This window comes from Perna viridis, chromosome 13, assembly GCF_037379345.1.
Source record: "Perna viridis isolate PV_CMFRI_1.1 ecotype Kerala chromosome 13, ASM3737934v1, whole genome shotgun sequence".
NCBI lineage: Eukaryota > Metazoa > Mollusca > Bivalvia > Mytilida > Mytilidae > Perna > Perna viridis.
Window position 1 is genome coordinate 27,337,370 of NC_142457.1, and position 26,452 is coordinate 27,363,821.

At 31.7% G+C, this 26,452-nt stretch overlaps 1 protein-coding gene and 1 long non-coding RNA gene across 2 annotated transcripts; one reads left to right on the top strand and one right to left on the bottom strand.

Moving 5' to 3' along the window:
• Positions 1–4,218: 4,218 nt before the first annotated feature.
• Positions 4,219–8,773, bottom strand: LOC148600164 (uncharacterized). Its single transcript, XM_088558118.1, has 4 exons — positions 8,740–8,773; positions 8,246–8,269; positions 7,514–7,558; positions 4,219–4,881 (listed from the first exon to the last, which is right to left on the bottom strand). The coding sequence occupies exons 1-4, from the start codon at positions 8,771–8,773 to the stop codon at positions 4,586–4,588; spliced, it is 399 nt and encodes a 132-aa protein (XP_088414244.1). The 3' UTR covers positions 4,219–4,585.
• A 10,493-nt stretch (positions 8,774–19,266) lies between these two features.
• On the top strand, positions 19,267–23,442 carry LOC148600165 (uncharacterized). Its single transcript, XR_015918170.1, has 3 exons — positions 19,267–19,293; positions 19,415–19,597; positions 20,024–23,442. It is a non-coding gene; the product is annotated as an uncharacterized LOC148600165 (long non-coding RNA).
• Positions 23,443–26,452: the final 3,010 nt, after the last annotated feature.

A 26,452-nucleotide genomic window follows, 5' to 3' on the forward strand; every position in this document is an offset into this window, starting at 1 on the left:
GATAATATAGGGAAGCTTTGTTCGAAAATATGTCAATTTTATTTATATGTATATGTTTCATTCAGTGACTCCGCAATACACTCACTATTTTGAATTATGTCTTTAGAAAAACAGCGTGCCTTAAACAATGTAAATTCAGTCTTCAGTGGAATTTACCTCGAATCTAAAGTGTTCATCCGTACAGCACACATTTTTAAGGTTATATTAGATTTTCTGGTAAGCCAAAAGCATCGAAGGCCATTGTTAACGGTAAATAATTACAAACTTCATTACGATAATAAAGTTCATTACAACGCTAGGCATACACACAAAGCTACTTTTAATTCTGGAGTAACAGTCGTAAAAAAGCCTATATTTATATTCAAGTTCGACTCATGGATTAATTGTCACTACATCTGTACGAAGAATCGAGATTCTTTCCCACTTATTCCGATTTTACAAATATCTCATGGCGATTTTAATATAATGCACTAAAAACTAGGGAGGGAGTTTCATATATTGTATACATATGTAAATTGTGTGAATTCATTTGGATTTTAATTGTTCAGTTATCAAATCTATAATAATCAATAGTTAATATTTATTGGTCTTTAGTTGCTACATATCAAACACAGGTCTTTAACTACTTGAGTGTGTCGTCAATCAATCTGTTGGCGTCCTCTAGTTTTGATCATTCTTATAAGTTAAATTTGATACAGTACTAATGAGAGAAAGCGTTTCAATATGTAAGGTTTTATTTGAAACCGAATTATTGTCACCTTTACAACTAGACAGAGAGGAAAGAAAATGATTTGAATATTGTTTTTCTTGTCACTTTTAACTGTAGTTTTGCACGTGGCGGGAATACCGGTTGACTGAAAAGCGACATCAGGTAAATAATTTACATTGTCGTAACTAATACAATCTGATTTGAATTCAGAAGTATAAGTGCACTTATTATTTAGAAGGACAAGTGCACCTATTACTGTTATTCAAAAGGATAAGTTCACCTATATTATTAATCAGAAGGATCAGTGTATGGCAAGCCAAAGTGGACAAAAATGAGTATTTTCTAATATTAAAAAAGGATTTTTAAATATTACAAATTCATTTTCTAATATTACAAATTAGATTTCTTATATCACAAAACACTTTTTTAATATTAAAACTTCAATTGAATTTCCATTATTAAAAACGATTTTTTAAATATTAGAAATTGATTTTCTAATATTAGAAAATGTTTTTTTTTGTATTTAATAACGATTTTGTAATATTAGAAAATCATTTTGTAATATTAAAAATTGCGACTGATTTTGCAATATTGCAAAGTGATTTTCTAATATTAAAAATTCATTTCCTAATATTACAAATTCAATGTGTAATATTGCAAAATGTGTGATGTTTTCTATTACTAAATCAGGAATTTGTAATACTAAAAAATGAATTGCTTATATTTAAAAAAATTTCCAATATTAAAAATATGATTTTATAACATTAAAAATATTATTTTATAATATTAAAAATTCATTTTCTAATATTATAAAATATTGATTTTTGTCCACTTTGGCTTGCCATATAAATGCATTTTTTTATTATTCAATATGATAAGTGCACCGACCGGTATTATTATTCAGAAAAATAAGTACTACTGTTTGTTTCACAAGTCTGAATATTGTTTTCTCTTTACATCATTTGTTTACTTTATTTTAATTTTAAAATTAAAAGAAAATGGTTTCAAGAATTAATTGTGCAAAGAACGAAGAACTTCCCACTACTATAAGTAAAACCAATCGATGAAAGCCACGTCGTTTATATGTTATATATGTTGCTGAAGTTCTTGTCAAACACAATATTTTACGTGTACAAATATGTAAATTATACAAACATAGATAATCCAAGAATGTAGAAACGTTAGTTACATATTAGGTATATAATATGTTTTAAAATGTGCAGGAGATGTTTGAAAATACTATTTTTCAGTAACTATGCCACTGATTTATGCTCTGGTATTAGGTGTATTACAGTAAGGTTAGTTGTGCCAAGCTGTATAAAGGAGGCTGGTGGTACAGCGCTTATCATTATTGCAAAAAAGGTCTCTACCTTAAAGTACTCCTCGGAACTCCCTAAAGTCTACTACTATGATGATCAACGGAAATTAATGAAATCAATTTAGAATTGCAAGTATACTATTATTGAAATTATTTGTGTTTACTGGTAACCCCCCCCTCCCACACACACAAAAAAAAGAAACAAAAACAAAAACAAAATAAAAAAATAAATAAATAAAAAATAAAATAAAAAAAAAATAAAAATAAAAATAAAAGAAACAAAAAAAAAAAAAAACAAAAAACAAACAAACAAATGTGAGATCGTATTGCGTGTTTTCAGCTAATAAATTGGAATTATCTGTACTAGATACTACTTCGCAGAATGAAATATTGTCCATGGGTCACAGAGGCAAACACTGACTTCCTTTGCGGAGGAGTTTTTGAAGTATAAACTTCTAAATAAAAAAGAAGTTAAAGTGCCTGTAAATATTTCAGTTCTGACAATTGATCAAGTTTTAGTCAGTGAGATTTACGTCATCACATAAGATAAATTTATTTTATTGCGTACATCACATTACACTCTTTCCAAAAGGACATTACGTAATTTGAACTGTATTAAGGTTTTATAATCTTAAAAAAATTGCTAACGCTATCACTATTAAAATGAGCAATTTTGTTTTTAGAATTACATTTTTGTGATTGCAACTGTGATCTGAATGACTGTTTGATATATACTTTCTTTGTGATAAAATTCTTTCAAAACCATTTGTTTATTCATTTCATGGCAGTTTTGTTTTACAAGTGAAAAAAGATGGTCAATTCCGGTATTTTTCTCGGTTTTACTATTTTTTGATGTTTATACTTTTAAAAAAACTATGGTATCGATGAATGTGATAGTTCTAACCAAGTTATTCTGAATAGTTAATACTAATTTCAAAATGATTTCCTATATTGACGTCAAATTTTGAAGACTCATCTCCATGCCCTAGCGTTGTCTTTTTAAAGTCTTAGATTTAAGACTGTGTCCTGAATACACATTCTTACTAACCTCTGTACCTCTTATTTAGGAACCATTTTTGTTTGTATATATCGTTATCAGATTATTTAACATTGAAAACCAAGATTTCAAACCAAAGTGGTGAAAATAATACTTGGTTTTGTAATTTAAGTTCCCATTTATTGGTAAGACCTTCACCTAGGCTTTAGGTGTGACTGGGAAGCACGAATCCTCCCAAAAGAATATATGGAATCCGCTTTGAAAAAAATATAGCCCTTACTATTTTTATACTTTCATGGTCACCAAATGCAAAATACAAAAATGATAATCATTCAGGTATTGCAAATGTCGATACATGTATGTTGTGATTGTGTTTTAAGGAGTTATCAGCAGCATTAGAAAAAACACACTAAGGAAGTTTACTCATTAAAGTTAAGTTGTAAAAATATTGAAATAGGACACCAAAACCAGCACCGATACGCTCTACAAGAAAACATCAAAGGAGTAACTTTATTGTAGCCCTATACAACAAGGAATGACAAATTTAGTGTTAAAGGTGTTTCGAATGTAGTGCTATGGCAAATATCAGAGAAAAATATGTTAACTAGATATCAACCATGTTGATTACAGAACTATAAGTATTGGAAATTTCAGAGTGTCTTTTTTATTTCAGGAAAGATATTTTGTCTCTGAAAAGTACTCGCTTGATCACATGCTGAATACGTCAATAGAAAAGAAGAAAGGGTACAGTATCAAATATTGGAAACGTAACTAAATTACAAAAATACCAAAAAAATAACTCATCTCCAAAGCATCGTAATCAGAAGCGAAACTCCAGCTCCGAGAGATTCTACCATGTGCAATACAAAGTATAAAATATTAGTGTTCTATATAGAAGATCATAGCTTTTGTAACACACAGTACAACACAGCTTGGTAAATATTACTCATGTCAGATAATTTTGACCACTTTGCCGGTTTATAGTGACATGGACTTTTGAAGCATCAGCAAAACCAATGATCTGCAAATTGTCATGAGTCGTATTTATAGATATCTATATCTATATCTATATCTATTTCTCTTAGCGAAAAATCAATTACCAATTCATCCTAGGCGGTATTTGAATTTTGTAAAGTTGATTCAAACCTATTAAAGCATTTTTGAAATTCCATCTGAAACATTTATAGGAGAGTATAATCTAACGTAAAATGAATGATGTAAAGAAGAACATTTTTGACAGCTTTGATATGTTAACATACATTATTGTATTGACGTTTGAATTGCAACGATTTTATAGACTTCTGTTTAAAGCACGTTTCTTCTGATCGTCTTTTTACATTACAGACGTATGAATACCATTAACTTATCCAAGGGGGCAGAAAGGAAAAACGAATACAGAATTTCTATCTTTTTTGCATCACTTCTCATGTATTACAGACATTTATCACTCATAAAAAATACACCACCGGAATACATTCGTATGAAAGGTTTTCGTATAGGAAAGAGTAAGTGTACATTTCAAAAACTTAAAAAAAAAAATATTCAGTATTTGAAAATAACGTTATTTCTTACAAAATATTTCCATACAAAAACGAAATGTCTCTATTACATCTGAAATTGTAATAAACGCTACAATAAGACCTAGAACAAGTCCTCCAACCCATCCGATCATTTGTGAAGAGGTTCTCGAATCTTGTGCTGAAATCCGCTTCCTTTTCGCGGATGATAACTGCTTCTTGTCTATTCTCAAATGTTTTTCTATATCTCTTTGAATCGTCTTTACCTCTTCTGTTGTTAAGTTAGAGGAGAAGTCAAAATTCAATTGACAGTAACAGTAAGTTAGGAGTTTATCGGCTTCTGCAACAACAAAATATACATACAGTGGTCGTAAAAAGAAACAGTACCTATAAAGGGTGCTCACCCTGTCTCATAGGGTGTAAGGTATAGAATCCTGGGCAGGGGGCAAAATGGACGGATTGGGGTATTGGGCTATTTGGAAAGGAAAGAAACCCCATTAAAGAGTTGTATAAAAGATTAATGGTCGCTTGTGTTGTTTGCTTTGAAATGCAAAATTGCATTAACTGTTCGTGTGTATTCTTGTGTATTGTTATAATTACTAGAAGCTTAGTAAAGGTTAATATTTGTATTTAAGATTGAATGAACATTTTCACATTTAAAAATGGTATTTTTTGTTGCTGCTTTGTGTATGTAGATCGTCTCTGTTTACAGTTTGATGCATTTTAATTGCAATTTCATTACTGATATTTTGTCAATATTTAAACAAGTGCTAGGCTTTTTACTTTTATACATTTGAATCAAGTTTAAGAGTAACCAAGGGAACCAAGGTTATAGCGGTAGACTGTAATCCAGGGACAAAGACCAGACATGGAAACAGACATACACAACAAAGAACATGAAGTAACTAAAATCATACATACAAAGTAACACAAGCAAATGAGCAACTCGGACTTCACTAAAAACTGGGAGCGTGGACCAGGTGCACCGGTAGGGTAAGTGTCCCCTGCTTTTCTAGAAACACCCGCCGAGTTGCTCATAAAAAGTCAAGTCCGGGGTAGACAAACGAGGAAAGAAAAACTATGACCCGTTGAATAAATCAGTTTTCATGGTGCAGATGGATACACCATAACGATTCACGAGTTCATGATGACAACCATAAAACTTCTGTAGTGATGACTTCAATCTTGTAGCAACATAGCCCTGTTCCAGAAGCCTATTTGTTAGAGTTTATTAGCGCGATACAAAAAGTCTGCGTAGTATCGGCAAGCTGTGGCATAACGTGTGAGTTGTGTTATGAACACTCCATACGAAGGTGCCGAGGTTTGGTCAATAGTTTTCCTATACCATCGATTTCTAAGTGTAGGTCAAGATATAAGGCTGACTTCACAGTATCTGTAGTATCCTTTATCTCAAGTTCTTTTTAGATGCGATGTAACAAATCCCCGAAATTAGGATTTTTAAAGATAATACGTCATCTATATAGCGGAAACTGAGATTGAAGGATCTAGCCAAACGATATTATTTCTTTATGATCAGATCAGCTATAACGTCAGCCACATAAGAGTGAAGGAATAGGTCAGCAAGTAAAGGAGCACAATTTCTTCCCATTGGAATGCCGACCATTTGTTGAAAAACACGTCCACCACACTGGACAAATATGTTCCAGCATTTTTTAAACATCTTCCTCTGTATTTGGAAGATCATTGGGAATAATTTCTTACAAAGTATGACGAATCTCTACGAAGAACTATATATTTGTATCTAGGTGTACCATCTTTTTTTGGAAAAACAACGATGCATAATGTTTTTAAGTCGGAATTTTAACTGAGTATGGGGAAAAGAAGTACACAGTGTTGAAAAATCAGAGGTTTTTAATGCTATTATATTCAGATAATTGTCGCCAAGAGATCTTTCGATTTTTTTCAGGATCCACATTGAATTGATATCGCTACAGGAGTAACAAGTGTTGTGGTAGGACTACAGACCCTCTTTGACAGTTGTGAGTATAGAAGTTAAAAATGTCGAAAGAGGTTTGGTGGTACATTTTGCAGATCCAGCTATGCAACGTTGTTTGTATGGATTCTTATGGAGTTTAGGAATCCAGTACATAGACGGTAAATCACAATCATCGTCCTTGGTATAGAAACCAAAAGAGGATAGCACAGATTTATGGTTTTCCACAATCTCTTCTTTGGAGGGAGTGGTAGCAGTATAGGTCTTATCACTGCTATTATTTTCTACGTCTACCTCTAATAATGAACATTGGATGTAAAACGTTTTGCAGACAAAAACAATATTGTTTTGGGCTTTGTCTGCTGATACGAAAACATATTTGTCATGTAAAGTAGACAGTGTTTTTGCTACATCGGGGTCTTTGAAAACTGATGTAGCCTTGGCACTCATTGACCTACTTAAAACTTTCATTCGTTTCAAAATTAAAGACATCACGGCCTTTAACCACACTGACAGAAAATCAATGTCTTCTTGTTCTCCTCTTATCCGTTTTCTTGCATAGTCCTTGACGGCATCCATAAGAACTTTAAAGTTATAATTCCAATTTATGGAGCATGGTTCACGGTACTTGGGACCTTTAGAAAGGATATTACGCAGAGATTCGTTTTCGATAATGGTTAAATTACCGAAACGACGTGATCAGAAGGCCCATATTTGAATGGAGAGGTATTGCAAGAACAGTCAGGTTGTTTAGCCTTGAAGTTCTCAATCTCGAGGTTCTGCAATAGCCTTTTATAATTGAAAATTTTGGAAGCAATGGGTGAAGTATAGGAATATGAAATAATAATGTTAAAGTAATATTTAGAATGCACACCTGTATTGAATAGACTAAAACGAAATGATACCATGAAGGTAGAAAAAGTAAACATACTGTTTACCCTTAGATTGCTTTAAAGAATAAAGAAAATAGTATTAGATTTATTATTTTTTTATAAAAATGGAACACCATAAAACTAACCTGAAGTTATTGGAATTAATCCCTCTGTTGTTGGACAATTTACTGCTGTAAGAACACAGAAAATGATTCTTTTAAAGTAAGTTTAGCGTTACCTCTTGCAGAAATTTGAATCGATGTTAGGTATTGTTTCAAATAATATCCAGAAATCAGACTAGAATAATATTTCTACATTTAGAAAAGTTAATTACCATATCTCAGAAAAATAAAAAAAAATCTACCTAGCATATGTTGTAAAAAGCATATTTAAACTAACTTATTAAGTACATATGTACTTAGGTAAAACTTTCACATAAATCGAAACTTTTAAGTAGCACTCCAGCTAAGAATCATGCAAAATGTGATACATGGTTTGAAAGCCTACACATTTTTATCTTGTTTAAAATGCTTTAGTAAACAGAAATTAACATTTGGTTTTTAATATAACCCGTGCTCATAGGAGATAAAAATTATATAGAATGCACTGTAGAATTCAGAAGTAAGGGTGATAACTCTGTAAATGACACTCAAATATAATAGAATCTATTGGACTTTCAATGTTGATTATCGCCTAAGAGCACGCAGATTTGAATGAACAATTACGCATTTCATAATATAGACCAATAAAACAACTTAATTATAAAAAATAAAAATATGTAGCCTTTTTGGGTTGTATCACATTTATTTCAGATTTTGCATGATTCTTACAAGGACATCTACTCAACAAGAAGAAAAAAACATAATTATTGTACTTACAATAAGCCTTTTGTGAGACGAAACCTATGACAAAAAATCAAGGGAGTACCGTTAAGTCAGAAAATAAAATGGAAATTACTTATGTTTTAAACATGGACGGAACATCAGCGACGTGTGTACATGGGTACGGCATTTATATTAGATTATTTAACACCGAGCGACAGAGAATATAAATGCCAAACCCATGTTAAAATGAGTACAAATCTGCCCCCTAGAAGGAAGTATTTCTGTTCTAATATGACAATACGGTAATTTTTGTAAATTTCCCTAAGAGTAGCCAAAATAACTGCTGTGCCGTTTAACCTCCCCCGTATGGAAGTTGGATTAAATTTGTATATTTATGTCATCGTATGTATTAAATGTGTATATTTATATAAATTGATTTCAATTAGATAACCTCTCAGTCGATAAACGTTTTTTTAAATAAGTGTTCCGTCTCGAAGCGACATCGAAAGAAAAGAGACAGTGCGCCAGTGCTGAAGGTGGGGTTGTACCGACATATTCTGTTTGACAATATGAAGACGTCATATTAGAATGAACCACTTTCCAGCTATTGTAGATGTTAAAATTAAATCCACCGCAACATTAAAGTACCAGTCCATATAAAATTCAGACACTGCTTATGGTAAGGTGATTTATGGAGAAGAGAACCCATGGATCAAAACATGTTTTTTGGACAACATATACTATATTTTTATGTGACAATAGTTCTTTTTGTATTTAGGTTTGTACTTTTGAGAAAACTCAATTAATATCCAACTTAAATCAACCAAATCACACCAAATCATGAACGATAACTCTTTCAAACTCCTAATTTCATGTACATTCTGTACACATTTTATCTCAAAAGTGCAACCCCAAAATGAAAAACTAAGGCTGGTTATTTGATCTATAACGGTTTCTTAAGAAGAAATAAAACTGAATTTGGTGGGTTTTGACATGCATCACATCCTGTCTGATGTTTATACAGACTACTACTTAAATAATAAAAAAACAGGAAAAACAATGCAAAACATAGAAAATAAAGTACAAATACTTGCACGTAAAATGATTTCCATCAAGCAATTTGTTGTTTCCCGGAAAATTACCGTGATCGAAAAACACTAAAAAATAAAACGTTAAAAGTCTAAAATTGTTATTGAAAATAGATAACCTATGGTAAACAATAGCAAGAATTCGAAGAACAATGACGATTCAGCAAACACATAGTAACGTCTAGAAAATTTGAATAAATGAACTGGAAAAATAAGGAATTGCTAGTTTTTAGATTGATCATGCAAGATTTTAAACATTTGAATTTTGAATTCATGTGTTATTGAAACATATAGAAGGCACAATATAAACTTCTCCTTTTTATTATTCCGCATTGGCATCGATTAATTTTGCAGGACGTTTTAAAAGATATGACGCAACTATCATAGGTTACAAAGCCTGTCGAATAACCACACGTTTTGTGTGACTATTATACTATTTAAAGTAATTTAATACATGTGATTGTTTAAATAGATACCTCTTTGCCACGACTTCCATGCAAATTCATTGAAATCCGACGTATCATTTGCTTTTTCGAACTTCACGTGGAATTGAAAATCATATACGTCCTTTGTTTTGTACAAACGACAAGTCTGGTTTTTGAAATAGTAATCACTAGCGAAACACTGCATTGAAATACTGCATTGTCGTAAACAATCCTCTGCCGAAGTAAATCCATAAAAATCAGGTATATGATATGGAGAAGCCAGAAAAGTTTCATTTTGTATGGTCTCCAACGACATATGGGCTACAACAGAAACGAACATATATACTTTCCATTTAACATGACAAAGAAAGAAATAAAAAAGGCAGTCGGGAATTAAAATCAATATTTAAGAACCATTCTTTGTAAGAATCAGGCAGTGCGTGGTACATCATTTTTCTCAATTTGGTCTTTTTACCGCAAATGTATTTAAGGTATCCAGTTTTAACAACCAAAAAGCTATTTAATTTTATTTTGCAGCATACTTGACGTAAATATTTTTTTGGACTACTCATATCGAGAAAAATGATTTTTTGCATCATATTTTCAAAATTCATTTCAATTAAATTTTATCGTAAAAAGGCATACTTTATAAACACCTTTTTGATATATATATATATATATATATATAAAACAATAAAAAAAAAACAACAAAAAAAAACAAAAGCAAAAACAAAAACAAAAAAAAACTTGCTGTAAAATCTCTTGCGTTTTTGTTATTCACGTGTCATACCATATCCACGTTTTGCCTGATTCTTAAGAATCTCGAAAAGCACTTAAATAGTACATACTATCTATAGAAAAGTATTTAATATACCAAGTATGTTATATACTATATATTATATACTTAATATAAATGAATGAAAATAAAAATCCTATAAGATATTGACATTAACTTCTAATCTTAATGTCTTTATCATTTGTACCCTTCAAAAGACATCGAAAATTTTCATTTAGTAATCCTTTAATGACATCCAATCATAAACACTGCGTGTATTGTACTGATATAAATATGTGCCGATTTGTCACGAGTCAACGATAATTCCTGGGAATTATGGTTATATGTGTAAATTGGTCAAGGTACAGGTAAACCGATTTATGTAACATTAGGTATTCCAAATATAATAACATTGCGAAGTTATGCAGAAGTACTCAGCATTTCGAAAATAAATAGTATTGCAAACTTTACTCCGCCAATAACCACATGTTATGTTTCCGAATAGGAGTTTCAGACAAATTCAGAGTATCACGTGTTGAGACTTTCAAACCCTATATATTCTTGATAATAGGTTGCTCTTACATTTTTCATAGCATATATACGGATGTGTATTTATGCAGTTGTCGTATTGCAGATGGTATTTTCCCGCCGAAATATCTAGTACGACGCACTCTCTTTGACCGCACGATTCCTTTCCTTTGAGGTTTGAACTCACTGAATTTGAAGTAACCAACGTGCAGGCGTCTCCTTGATATATTAATCCATCATTTTCTGATTTAATATATCCAATCCAAATCATCGTATCATTCAAGAAGCTGAAATAATTTTTCATATATTGAAAACATTTTCGTTAGCACTTCTGAACAGAATCATGCAAAATATGATACATGGTTGGAAAGTTGAAGTTTCAGTTGTGTATTAAATTGTTTGGAAGTAATCAGCGCAACTTAAATTATCAAACTATTGGGCATTAGCTAAACAATAGTCATTAAAAATACTTCGCTTTAAGAGGCAATTTTAACGAGAAAATATTGATAAGGTATACCGTAATGGTATACATTGTAGGTGGTAAGATTTATTATAAAGACAACAGTGTTTTATCGAATGTTCCCAGTGTAATAAATTTCGATAATTCACATTGTGAAATAATTTCAGTAATTTCACTCTCCGACTTTCTCACGCCAAAACTTTGATATCAATCCGCCATTGAATGTATGTTGAAAATAGCAACGAATGAATAATCAAGGAAAACTGTAAGTATTTACTTCATTGTGTATTTCTAAAAAAAATATACAAAGGTTATGATGTGCATTTATTGCGTTTTACCTTATCTGTTACACATTACAAATTTAATACATATTAACTCAATTTTTAATTAAATTACTAAAATCCTGTTTGTCAGCGATAATTCAGTCGATGCCTTTAACAATAAGTAAACAGTGCAAATCTAATACACTACATCAATCTTTAATTCATAACATATATCTGTTCATGAGAAAGCTATGATATTACAAAAAAAATGTTTCGAGTGACTTAAATGTAACCCATTTTTTATAGTTACTTCAAGTAAGAAAGGTTTTTACTGTGTTTGTTAGCTGTGATTCTAATAATTTACTGACCTATTTTGGTAGAGATTCTTTGCAATATGTGTTAAAGGCATTTTGCGTGTTGCTAATGATTTTGAAAAATAACACCCAAAACTGTCCGCCGCAGTTGCAGCATACCACGTGACTGGATCTTTTACAATGTAGTATGTTCCATTTTCAGCCCATCCTTTTCCGGCTTTTTGATATAAAATAAGATTTGCGAATATCATATAATAAATTCAGCTGTTATTGCTTTAGTATAAAAGAAATTCAACCATTAGAAAATAATGGATGTACGACATACATGCATGAAAAATTAATAACCAAAACATCATCCAAATGCCGTTTTTCCAAAATCAGTCAATCAATCATTCTGCAAATTATAATTCAAACATTTGATTCTAATGCTGTTGATGAAATTATTGAAGTATACCGAAATTTGCAACATTTATGATTGATATATTTGCAATTAATAACCACTGGGTCGAGACTACTTCTGGTGGACCTCAGGTCCCCGACGGTATAACTCAGTAGCGTCAGACTTGTCAGATTGTATTTACCATATGTCTCAAGACTTGCAGTGCTGAAGATTTTAAAAATGCTTAAAAACACTCGCTATTCATTCGTTATATAGCAAATCGTAGAATTTCTCGGCGACGGATTTGGCTTCCTTTTTAGATAATTTTGGTTTTGAGTTTTTCTTGTATAATTTTTGGATCTTCCTCTATATTTGATTCTAATGCTGCTAAAGAGCGGTCACATGTATACATCATTTCTAAAGTTACACTTTATATGATTGGTATCTTTGTTTCTACATTGATTCCGCAAATACTCACCGTATACGAATTCACTGTTTATCTCCAAAGAAAATCCTAAAAAAATAAAATACATACATTCTTGGATACACGATTTATAACAAAAATAGTATTTCTATCAGACACTTGTACTTTAGTTTGAACCAGTTTTGGGGAACACTAAATAATATCGGGAAATATAATGCATACGTGTTGGAAAAATGTATGGTACTATCTGGACATAGTGATAATATTACTATTATATTCTATTACATGCGTAAATAGTGTTCAATCTGTCAATTAAATATAATTTCCAAACCAGGCCAATAAGGAATGACTGACCCAGCACCTGATCAGTCTAAAACAGAACGTATAGAATATAGCTTGGTTTATATAACTTTGCGCTATTAACCTTGACAGTTTATTTACATAATCGGGAAACACCAATAGAGCAAACTTAGAAAGACCAAAAGCAAACAAACAATTTTAAACAGAAAAACAAAACTCCTCAAAATAAAACCCTAATAAAAAATCAGGCTAACAAAAGATAATTTGTCAAGAATATGACGATTCAGCACAGTTTCGAAAGGACGATACACGGTCTTACGGGTGTTTAGAGGAAAAACATATTTGATATTTACGGGGAAATGGACGATCGAGATACTGGGTAAACTCAATCCCACAACCAACTATGACGGGAATATGGTCATAACAATCGGAACATTAAAATTTAATGATGCAACAAATGGGACAAAGTTCCGTTGGGTTTCATTTTTTATTTTTTTGTTTTTGTTTTTTGTCCGAGATGCAGCCAAAAAAAAGCCCAAAAAAATAAAAAATAAAACCCAAAAAACAACCAACAAACCCCCCCCCCCAAAAAAAAAACAGCAAGCAACAGAACAATAACTTGGCCAATACAGAAAGCAGCATGAGACAATATCATAGCACATGTAGGGATAAACATGTTAAGTACTTTTTTTGGAAATATAATAAAAACGTGATGAAAGAACTGTTTTAAGTAACATTCCACATAAGAATCATGCAAAATGTGATTCATGATTGAAAAGCCTACCTCTTTTTATTTTTGATTTTTGTTTAACATGTCATAGTAAACAGAAGTAACAGGTGGTTTTTCATATAACCAATGTTCATAGAAGATAAAAATCATATAGAATGCACTGTAGATTTCAAAATTAAGGGAGGTAACTCTGTAAATGACAATAAAATACAATAGAATCTATTGGATTTTCAATGTTGATTATCTCCTAAGAGCAGGCATATATGAATGAATAATTATACATTTCACAATATAGACCCATAAAACAACTTAATTACAAAAATAAAAATATGTAGCCTTCTTTGCGGTGTATCAGCTTCTTTAGTAAAGTGATAAAAAAAACTTACGAATATTCAGAGCATGATAAAACACTACAATGAAAACACTTTTCCTAAATAGAAAATATAATGCCATTGATATTCACCACGATTAAATCATGTAAATCACTTTCCTGTACATGTTTCAAAGTATTAGTTTATACTGCAGCATAGGGAAAAACTAGCATAGGTAATACATTATATACCGATATATATGCTGTACTTTAACTAAAGCGACATTACGTTTACAATAGATTTGCAAGACAAAGTGAAACAGTATCAAAATACATTGATTAGTAAATAAATAGAAATTGAAAAGAGATATTCAACGCGAACTTAAAATCAATACGTTTGTAACAGTGTCATCAAATTGTCATATTGTAAATGTGATTTCCACTTGCGACAAAAGTAGATATTTACTGAAGTAGTCGATGTATTTGGACAATTAAATGCATGTTTAAAGGTACGTAATTATTGGATCACTGTATCACAACAGCTTATTTATTTTAGATGAACTACTGAAAGATGGATTATTTTGCGAACAGTATCATTCCCTAATTGGGACACTTAACTTTCCCATTTTTAATGGGCTGGGGAGGAGAACAGAACAGTCATTAGTAGTCTTATCGCTAGCTTAGAAATTTGTGTTGCACAGAGACATAATTCTTACAAATCATTGGAACGTTTGTATTCACCATTTTATACCAACATTATGTAAGCATCAAAGTCATCTGGACTGATATCATTCTGTTTCAAAGGAATGCTTGAAAGACTTTGATGAAATTGCATATGATATAAACATATCACTGATTTGAAGTTTTATGTCCATTACAATAGGTTTACCTCCTTAATGTTAACTATTGAAATCATACGTACATATTTTTTTCTATTAAATAATACTGATTGAAATGACGACAAAATAATGTATTCAAATTATTTTAAATGATTTTATTACATAAAAGTTAGAATGATAAAATTAAAAGCATTATTTTTCAAAAAGATTTTTTTCAAAGGGAAATAATTGGCGGGAAATGGTTTAAAAGGCAAGATAAATGGCAGGAAAATGTTCCATTGAAATGTAAAGACAATTTCAGTCTTTTTCGTCTTAAAATAACGTCAAGTAACAAGATGATTCATTTTCACGCCTCAAGTTAACGAGAGCGCGATAACTATCGTCTTTCTGCCTGAAAGCAAAGTGATTTCTTTTTACAAAATGTTTTGGTTACCAACCTTGCACCTGAAACTATATTAGTAAGGACCGAAATTAATTTGTATCTTAAACATGCATATTTTTAATTTTTGGTTATTGTTTCCTTTTGATAAGCTTGGTGTGTAAGATAGTACTTTACAAGAACTTATCTTGCTTAATATGTAACATTTCCATCAGCTTTATTAATAGGTATATGGTTCCTTAAAAATAAAACGAAAAGATTTTGAAACTTTTCTTGGTGATTTCACACATTATAGACACTAATCGCTACAAATCCGACATTTCACCTTTCCAACCGTTTTAAGTGATAACAAAAAATGCCTGTTAATATAAAAAAAATATATATGAATATTTTATATGCATTTATCTGTACAAGAATAGAGAGATGAAAAAAGACAAACAACAAAATTCATTTTCATCTAATTCCAATCCATCATACTTGTTATAGACACAATATGTTACCCATTTTCCTCTCTGACAATTTCCCGAATGTAAACACATCTTTGCCATAATTGTGATTACATTTATTTTTGCTAGAGCCGGCAATTTATGCGAAAATTTAAATGTGTCTGCTATTTATTTGCTCCTCTTTTCAGGAAATGAAATTTAATGTAATGATGTAGGTCATACCACCATAGTTATTTCTTTTTGGTTAATACCTGAGGAAGTCATTGATATTTTTATACTTATTTAAAAATCTCACATCAAACTGTCGATACATGTTACATTGTGAAAATGTAAGTAGTGGAACATGTGTTAAGTTAACCATTAAGAAAATGATAACCTGTCTAAACCAGACACTTTAAGAGTAATCAAGTGAACCAAGGTTATAGCGGTGATCAAAAGAATGAAATCCAGGGACAAAGACCAGACATGGAAAACAGACATACACAACAAAGAACATAAAGTAACTAAAATCATACATACAAAGTAACAAAAGCAAAAAAGCAACTCGGACTCCACTAAAAACTGGGAGCATGGGCCAGGTGCATCGGTAGGGTAAGTGTCCTCTGCTTTTTTAGAAACATCCGCCGAGTTGCTCATAAAAAATCAAATCCGGGGTAGACAAACGAGGAAAGGAAAACTTTGACCAGTTGAATAAATCAGTTTTCATGGTGCAGATGGATACACCATATCGATAACGTATGAGTTTTGATATGAACAATCCATACACAGGTACTGAAGGGATGTTGCCATAAATGAAAGGAAAGTTCTGAATAAAAAGTCATCACGTTTGTTGTAAAGTTTGGTCAATATTTTTGCCTTACCATCGATTTCTAAGTGTAGGTCAAGATATGAGACTGACTTCACAGTGTCTATAGTATCCTTTATCTCAAGTTCTTTGGGGTAGGTGCGATTTATCAAATCCCCGAAATTAGGATTGTTTAAAGATAATACGTCATCTATATAGCGGAAATTGAGATTAAAGGATCTAGTCAAACGATATTCTTTCTTTCGGATCAGATCAGCTATAAAATCAGTCCCATAAGAGTGAAGAAATATGTCAGCAAGTAAAGAAGTACAATTTGTTCCCATTGGAATGCCGACCGTTTGTATAAAAACACGTCCACTACACTGGACAAATATGTTGTCGATTAAAAATTCCAGCATTTTGTAAACATCTTCCTCCATATATTTGGAAAGGAGGTAAACCTAAAGTAAGGGCATAACTCTTGAAATCAGTGATATGTTTGCATCATATTCAGTTTCACCAGAGCCTGTCAAGCTTTCATTTGATACAGACAGAAATCAGCCCAAGTTACTTAAGTGCTTACATGTGATTGATATATAATAGGTAAATTAAAACAATACAATGATTTGTAAGAGTTGTGTCTGTACATGAACCTCCATAATGATTTTTTTTATTCTTTTTCGTATTTCAAGTAAAGGTTGATGCATGAAATTAATATAATAATAGCAAGATGTTTTTCATTTAATACAAATTTGCTGAAATCGTGTGAATTTTTAGCAATGTTTATGTAAATTAGATTTTAAGTATTGTAATATATATATAGACAACGTCTCAGAATGTGACGACTCTATTCGCTACACTGCTCCATCGGATCAAATTGATACAGGGAAGATATGTAAACGTATAGAAATGTCTCAAAAATTCCCAGAACTGTCAAATTTGTGATGCAAATTTTTGGTCGTTCCCTCCGCGGGACTCGAACTCGTACCGTTATATATATAATTTGTTAGTTTTTGTTTATTATCTTTGGCATGGCACCTGTTTTGGTTAATTGTAACAAAATTTTACATATTTACATATGTTTTATTCTTCATAAAAATTACATAACGGTACATAAAGTAAAATTAAAATGTATATTACATTGAACATGACATGTCAAACTTTGAATCACATGCCGTAACAATCTTCAACCTATATTATACAGATTGTGACTTATAATATTCAGTATATATCCCTTGAAGACGATTTATTTGTCTTTGTAAATCGCCTCCAATGAATATATTTGGCATTTAATACAAGAACAAATATACCCCTTGAAGGCGTGTATTTGTCATTGTATTAAATGGCGCAAATCTTTAACGAAAAAAACAATATCAACTGTCAATGATATTGATTTTAAGCTATTAAATCTAAAGAAAACCAGCAAAGCAAATCTATAATTGTTAATGTATCAATAACCTCAAATAAAGGCAGTATTGTTTTAATGCTTGTTTTTATATCTATATTACACTGACTTACACAAGATGACATATTTTCCAATCAAACACCATGTGTTTGATAAATTGTAAATGTTCTTACTATATAATTGCATACGAAATAGCTTGATATAAGTTTCTCCTTTATTCCCAAACATCCTTCATTAATAACTTCCTGAACAGCACAATCAAATCCTGTATAAATCAGTAACATTTGTAGTCCAAATATTTTTGGGTTATATCATTATTATATCATACTCATAATTATACTAATTTTAACATGCCTTAACCGAAAAACATCTCTCACTGGAAAACGTGTTTGGTTAAGAAAGACTTTATTGTTTTTGTAATGATCAGGTAATAAGACCATTAATCTATTCAAAAATAAAAATAATGTTGTGTTCATCAACAAAGATGCAAAAACTCCTTGTAGTCAAATGGGGAAACTATGTAGCAGTACGAAGAAAATAAAATAGATAACATATAAAAACCGAAGATAGGGAAAACAGGATGTAAACAAAAACTAAAGGACAAGTCTTATGAAAGAGTAATCAAGGGAGCCAAGGTTATAGTAGTCCTTTATCTCAAGTTCTTTGGGGTAGATGCGATGTATCAAATCCCCGAAATTAGGATTGTTTAAAGATAATACGTCATCTATATAGCGGAAACTGAGATTAAAGGAACAATTCAATAGTAAATGAAATGGTAATCCTACATGATTAAAATATTACGCTTGCTTTGATGCTTTCATTCAATATGTATTCTACATTTCCTGAAATATAAGGGTCGGAATGTAATGTCTTGACAGTAGTACAATTCCAATTTTTCCTACTGTGAAAGAGGTTTTATTCGTGGATACCAATTTTCGTTGATTCAGGAAAAAGTTCGTTGATTCTTGAATTCGTAGGTTAGGTTTACAACATACACATTAATGGAAATCTTCTACCTACGAAATCCACGAAAATTGATACTCCACGAACAACAATACTTTCATAGTATATAGAGAAAAAAATTAAGGTACATTCAAATTTATTTGGTGTGTAACTATTAAACATCTAGCTGCCTAATTCCAATACCATGGAGTGACCTGGTGATTTATTACAATGCAATATAATCTCCATAAGCCATTTAAATTTAATGCGCATGTGTACATGTAGTGCATTTTTGTCAACTTTAATGGCAGGTAGGTTTTACTTTTCACTATACCTTGTTTGTGCTTTTATTACACATTTCAGCATTATTAGATATATTAGATGTAATCATTCGCTTACATTCATTTACATATGCACATTTTACCTTATTAGACAATTTAGGCCTTCCAAAGTAGTGCTTGAAGAGGTGTCAGAGATGGAACAAAAATGACTTGCGTTTCCATAGAAGAGCGCCCTTAAGGTCAAAGGGTAAAAAGCGAAACTATATCGACTACGTCGGAAAAAGGCGACAGCTGTATAATTAACTATCTATATGAATGCCCAAATTGAGAAAAAGTACGTTAAAAAATATTGGTACCTTATGTCGGACAGAGAAAATTTGAAGTTTCAACACCGAGTTGCATAGATTTTTTTAATCTTTAAAACAGGTTTTCTAAAAGTAAAACCTGTTGTGTACGCAACTGAATAACACAAAGGGGATCAAAATATAAAGTCAGTTTCATAGTAGATTTTTGTAGTCTTCAAATATGTCTCTGTCATAATGTACAAATTACAGATATTGCCAAGACATGATAGCCTTTTAATAAACATCTAATAAGATTTGTTTTATCAAAGCCTGAAAAAATATATAATGTGAAATATGTTTCTTGATGCATGCAACCCGACTTTTAGTATCCGCTCTCTTAAGTCATCCGTAGTATCAGATCCAACTTAAATTCATTTTAAGTTGAGTATTAATAGATATTTCCACTTGATTGACAGAACTCATGGTAAACGAACGTCACTGGACGAAACTCACCCTTACAGAACCTGGTCCGACAGACCGTGAAGAAAAAGCGAAATAATTCATAATGCATTAATGTAGTTGAAAATCATGGCGCCATTTATATCACTGAGATAGCTCATATCTTTGAAGAACCTAATGCCACAAACCGTGAAGGGAGGGAGAAATGATTTATTATTAGTGTAGGTGAAAATCATGGAGCCATTCATATCACGTCATAGTTTTTCGAGAAAATCCACGAACAAATATGAACACATTTGCAATCTTTCGGTATCAAATAGAGAAATAATATATTTGTTTAGTCTTTCCCATGAGTAGGGGCAAATCCAGAGATTGTGAAAAGAGCTTTTCAATTCTTGTCTAAAGAGACGAATTCCCGAATAATCAACCCGAAGGACGTTAGCATGCATATAGTCTTGTCTGTATTTTATATACATATAATATTCTATAACAAAAAAATCTCCTGTAAATTTAAATGGATTTTCGGAGACTTAGAAATACGAAAATCCTGAATTTTTCCTCATTGTCATAAGTTTTGACTAATATTCTTTTTAAATTTATTATAGTTTCTTTCTCTACTTTTATTTTATTTTATTTTAATTTTATTAACCATAATATGTAACTATGCATACATATACTAGACTGAGAGTCTGATGGCCTCTTCTGCCTATATGTATTTTTTTTAAAAAGGCTTCAAATTATTGCTTTGTAACTACTTTCTCGACAAAATCAGAGTGTCCACATATGAGCTTATAATTTCGAAATTTATATAATTTTATCAAGCTATTCCCCTGTTTTATACATAAGCATAAAATGCAGTTATGATTAGTAAATTAGATCATGAGCCAGCTTACCCCCTCCCCTTACAGAAATTTTTGTAGGCATATAAAGTCTTCATAATTTATGTCTTTGAAACACATTTCTGTCTTTTGGAGAAAAAAATAAGTGCAGCGTTAGCTCAGGATTGAAAAATGGTGAAGGCCGTGACGTCAAAATGACGTAGTGTGTTAAAAACTGGGTTTCCAATAAAGAAAATAACAGATCCAAAAAATTGTACGATACCATATATTAAACAGTTTAGGTTTCAATCTTTAGAATAAGTTTATGATTCGCAGTTTTAATTATAAAATATAGCCAAAAAGTTTTTTCATTAAATACTCCTGGAATTTGGAGATCACCAGAGAACATTTTTACCGGACGGCATGTCCTTAAAAGTTATTTTTGCAAGAAGGCATAGTATGGTCGTGATCATGAAATCGTTGATCGTATCGGTGTATCCATCTTTACCATGACAACCAATTTGTTCAACTTGTCATAGTTTTCCTTTTCTCTATCGTCTACCCTAGACTTGACATTTTATGAGCAACTTGGTGGGTGTTTGTACAAGAACAGAGAATGCTTACCCATTATGTATGTTTCAAGCAAAATTGCATTTTCATTTTACAGTACATTAAATAGAATTGATTTTTTTTTATTTTATTGTGTTGTGGTTGAATGCAATTCAATGTTTAAATATTTTGAGTTTGTACTGAATGATACCATGATAAACTGTTTTACTAACATATTTAGTTGTTTGTTTTGTTTGTTTGTTTGTTAGTTTGTTTTTTTTTTGTTTTTTTGTTTTCTTTTTTTTTATTACTCTGATTTTATTAACAATCGTAGGAAGATAACGTTTGGCATATATACTCCTACGACTATGAAGTTTTTACTTTTATTTGAAATAGACATGGACAATAACGATATTCTAATCTTTTATACTTTTTTGAATTTCTTTTGTCAATTGATTTCTAAAAGTAAAAACATTTGAATAATTGGAAAAAAACCAACGATTTGATATGCATATAATCCTTTTAGCATTTTCATTTATTTTCGTTTCTTGTTTCACCGCGGACGTATTTCTCTCCACTTAACGTCGCATGCACTAAAATTACGTCAAATAACCATGCGGACATTTTGTTTAAAAATCGCACAATTTTGTATATATGAGATACATGTCTGCATTTTATAATTTAGGGTTTCAAAAACTGTTTTTCAAATTTATCTGTTAGGAATGTGTAACTACATTCATTAAAGATATCTTAAGCATGACATACATTAAGACCACGCTTGAATTGGTTGAAATATAGAGGTGGACATTTTCTTTAGAATTCGTAAAAATGGTAGAATTTTTGTCATGCAGTTAATATTTCCCTTATTGTTCTTGTCCACGGTTCTATATTAGATGCAAATTTATAATATTTTCATTTCTTCTTTTTCTGTGTATAATAATTCAGGTTTACCGTTCGTTTATTGCTAAATTTTCCTATGATGTTCAGCGCCTACACCAATAACTCTGTCTGGGAAGTGATCAAACAGAATTAAAAACATTGTACACTAACATATGAGAAATGCACTGACTTTTGCGTCTCTTCCTGTGAAATTAAGGTATATATCGCGCATTTCGTTTTTTGTTAGAACACTATGCCCGTTCTGTATGTAATATTTAGGTTACGCGTCTACATTCATTTTCAACGATTTTGGTGACAGTTTCGTGTCAGAATCCAATTGTAATGTGCCGTTGTTAAGTATAGAAATGTTAATCTATGCAAAATATCAAATATTTTGATATATGATAATCCTACTATAGTTTACTGTTGAGGACTCGCGCAAAATAAAATAATAAAAAAACTAACCAATATCAAGTCCATTTGTACCAGTAAAAACAAAAAAAAAAGTATGCTTTACTTTTATTGCTGAATTGCATGAAGTAGGTAGACCTAGGCTAAGGGACATAATCTTGAGAGACATTGGCTAAGAAACATGAGTCTGAAAGACCTGGAAAAAGGGACATAATTTTAAAAGGCCTAGGCTAAGGGACATAACTCTTGACAATCCAAGGCTAAGAGACTAACTATTGAAAGACGTAGGATAAGAGACTAACTATTGAAAGACGTAGGATAAGAGACATAACTTGAAAGATCTAGGCCAAGTGACATAATTCTTGATAGACCTACCTTGAGACACATAACTGATAAAGAACTAGCCTAATTATTGAAAGACCTATGCTAGGGGACACGACTCGAGACCGTGTTTAAAGAACATAATTCTTGAAAAATTGCACTTGGCTATAAGGACGTCTTGTTCAGGTTTATCGACAAGTGAACCACCAGCAGCTCTTGTAAGGTCTCGACGCAAAGATTTATCATAACACTCAAGAAGCTGAATGATGAGGCCTTGTATTTTAGTGGCTTCAACATAGTTTTTCCACCGAGAAAGGAAATAAGTCCAATCTTCACTAGAACCCGCTGCAGAAGCAGTTGGTGTTTTGACCTTTTCAAATTTGCTGATATGTTGTCGTCAGTGTTTGCGGAGTGTATTGTTGCATAAACTGTGAGTAAAGCTGCAATGACAACGGCGTCGAGATCGGCTGTCTCATACTGGCAATCTGGTACCGGGCAATGAACTACAAGAATGTTTATAGCTGAAAGTGTTCTCTAAGTGAGTCCTCAGGTGTGGTAGTAAGATATCTCCATCATTAATGAGTATAACACTGTTTTCTCATATCTTCATACGTTATGACAGAGCTTGCCGAAACTACGCAGATTTTTTGTATCTCGCTAGAACTCTAACAAATAGGATCCTGGAACAGGGTTATGTTGCTACAAGATTGAAGTCATCACTACAAAAATTTATGGTCGTTATCATGAACTTGTGGATCGTTATGGTGTATCCATCAGCACCATGAAAACTGATTTATTCAACAGGTCATAGTTTTCCTTCCCTCGTTTGTCTACCCCGGACTTGACTTTTTATGAGCAACTCGGCGGGTGTTTCTAGAAAAGCAGAGGACGCTTACCCTACCGGTGCACCTGGTCCATGCTCCCAGTTTTTAGTGGAGTTGCTCATTTACTTTTGTTACTTTGTATGTATGATTTTAGTTACTTTATGTTCTTTGTTGTGTATGTCTGTTTTCCATGTCTAGTCTTTGTCCCTGGATTACATTCTTTTGATTACCACTATAACCTTGTTTCCCTTGATTACTCTTTTATGTTGACTTCAGAAATGATGGAGATCAGAAACAATACAAAAGCGAATTATCATAACCATACTGATATTCCTCTAGTTTAATCATTATATTCATAATCTAAATTGAAAATGATGACTTTTTTGTCTAAAAGTAACTTTTAAGATCATTAGCACCTGCAATAAATAACATGATTCACTTTTCCGCCTCGGCTAAACCAGAGCGCGACTTCTATTGTTCTCGTCGCGGTAGGTTTCTGGCTGCATATATTGCATATCGAGTTTATTTACAACCTAACCTTGACATACATGTAGCTATCTGTTATGTGGATGGTAAGAACAAAACAAGATAAGAATTTAATTGCATTGGCAAAAACGTTCTGCAGTAAAAACTGTGCATAAAGCAAAAGTTAACAAATTATTTTGTGGATCAAGGGTGTCTCAAGAGATTCATGTTCCCTATTCTCAGAAGATTATAGCTGCATTAGCTGCCAAATTTGTTCAGTTTTGATTCTACTGAATTTTGCTGATTCAATGAAATAATGTAGTAATGCAACTGATGCAATAAATGTCGATAATACCTACAGAATAGTGTTTGAACAACGTTTTTTTTAATCAGAGAAGATCGATAGCGCTGGTCTAATTATTTTTAGACATTACTTCCGAAGATTGCCGACAGGATATACACATGGGCTAAAAATACTTTAACCTTTGCAAAAAAATAACAATAACTGATACAGAGGTCCGCAAGTGTTTGTTTTCATTTCATTTCACCTATTTCTTGATTAGTTTTCAAAGAAATGATGACCATATTTGGGTCACATTATATCACAATACGTACATTTCAAAAGGATCTTTGCGTTATATTCGATTATTTTTTTCTTTTACGGCTTGAGTTCATCGGTCTTCCTTGCCGTTGAATAACCACTTTCGCTTTGCAATCAGATTTGCTACTGAAGAAGCGACCATTACAGCACATGCGCGGATTAAAGTCACCAGAAATTAAATGCATACGAATTTATCCAGGTCGAATTTTTGTCTTGCAAGACAATAAATATATAGACACCTATTTCATGTATTTAAAGCATTTTATTTGTGAATATCAAAAAACATTATACAGGAAAAGTACAATTGATAAGAAATGATTCAAAGTTTAGGCATATTTTGACAGAAACAAATTTTACGAAAATGACAGCTAATTCAGCTTTAAGTTTCCCCTTTAAATGTCAACTACATGCAAGGACTCTGTTATTGTTGTGTATCGATGGTAAGTGATCTTTGTTATTGTCCACATTTCTATTTCAAGTGACAACCATTTTTCACTATATCAACAAAAATATGTTTAAAAAACAAGAAATTTGTGATACACACTCGTGATGTCAATCAGGATATGAAGAAAATAAACAAAGACCTTGGTAAGCAGTCAGTTATTGTTGATTTTTTTTCCAAAATAGACCCCACCATACAACATACATATGACTGTACCTACAGGAAGAATGTGTTTAATTTCAAGCCACTGTGATGATCTAGTAGCTGCAAAAACTATAGTGGAAAAAATGTTATGGTAACATGGACAAGGGTAAAACAGTTCACCCTCCTCTTACATGATTTGACGACAAAACTTTTTAAGTGTACAAAAAGAATTCACATTGAAGCAAACAGACTCCCCCCAAAAAATATGATAAAAACAAAACAAATGCTAGAAAACAAACAAAACAAACTATCTTTGTTGCAACATGGATAATACTGATTCAGGGGTCGCGCTGGGCTTCGCCAATGTGGCAATTTGCGATTTTTTATTTTATCTAAGTTTGTGTATCAAAATTGACAGGAAATTTATCAGCAACAGATATTTTCTCTAATTAAACAATTGTGTTGAGACCTGGTCAGAGTTAGTTAATTTAAGACTGAAGGCAATTACAGTTAATTAGACCAGGCGACCGTGTGTGACAATTTATTCCTTCCGTTTATTTATACTCATCACCATATTACATAGGTACAGATATATTATGGATAATATGTACAATATTTACAGTATTTACAACATAGCGTATGTGTTTAACCAGGAGGGCACATATTCTTAATAATAACACGTATAAACTTACATATTTGGACCAATTGATTTTTGTTATGTGAAGACATTAATTCATTAAACAATAAAACATTTGGCCTAGTATAACATTTGCTATGGATAAACTTTTTTCGATACTCTAGAAAAACACGTCATCATATCATGATATTCATCACCTACATCTTTAATATCACATTGTGTACATAATCTATTTTCTCTTAAAATGTTGTGTTCCATCGACCTTGTTCTATAGGCAGTCTGTGATTAGTGGTCCGAAATTTGCAAAATAAAAAATAATCTTTATCTTCCAAAATATCAAAGTATTTCTCAAATA

What these genes read in the sequence shown, in the direction of transcription:
- LOC148600164 (XM_088558118.1), bottom strand. Translation starts at nt 8,773, where the DNA reads ATGACGTCTTCATATTGTCAAACAGAATATGTCG. An exon ending in TTGTCAAACAGAATATGTCG is followed by an intron (nt 8,270 to 8,739) that starts GTACAACCCCAC and finishes TTTTTGTCATAG; the next exon opens with GTTTCGTCTCACAAAAGGCT. An exon ending in ATTAATTCCAATAACTTCAG is followed by an intron (nt 4,882 to 7,513) that starts GTTAGTTTTATG and finishes TTGTTGTTGCAG; the next exon opens with AAGCCGATAAACTCCTAACT.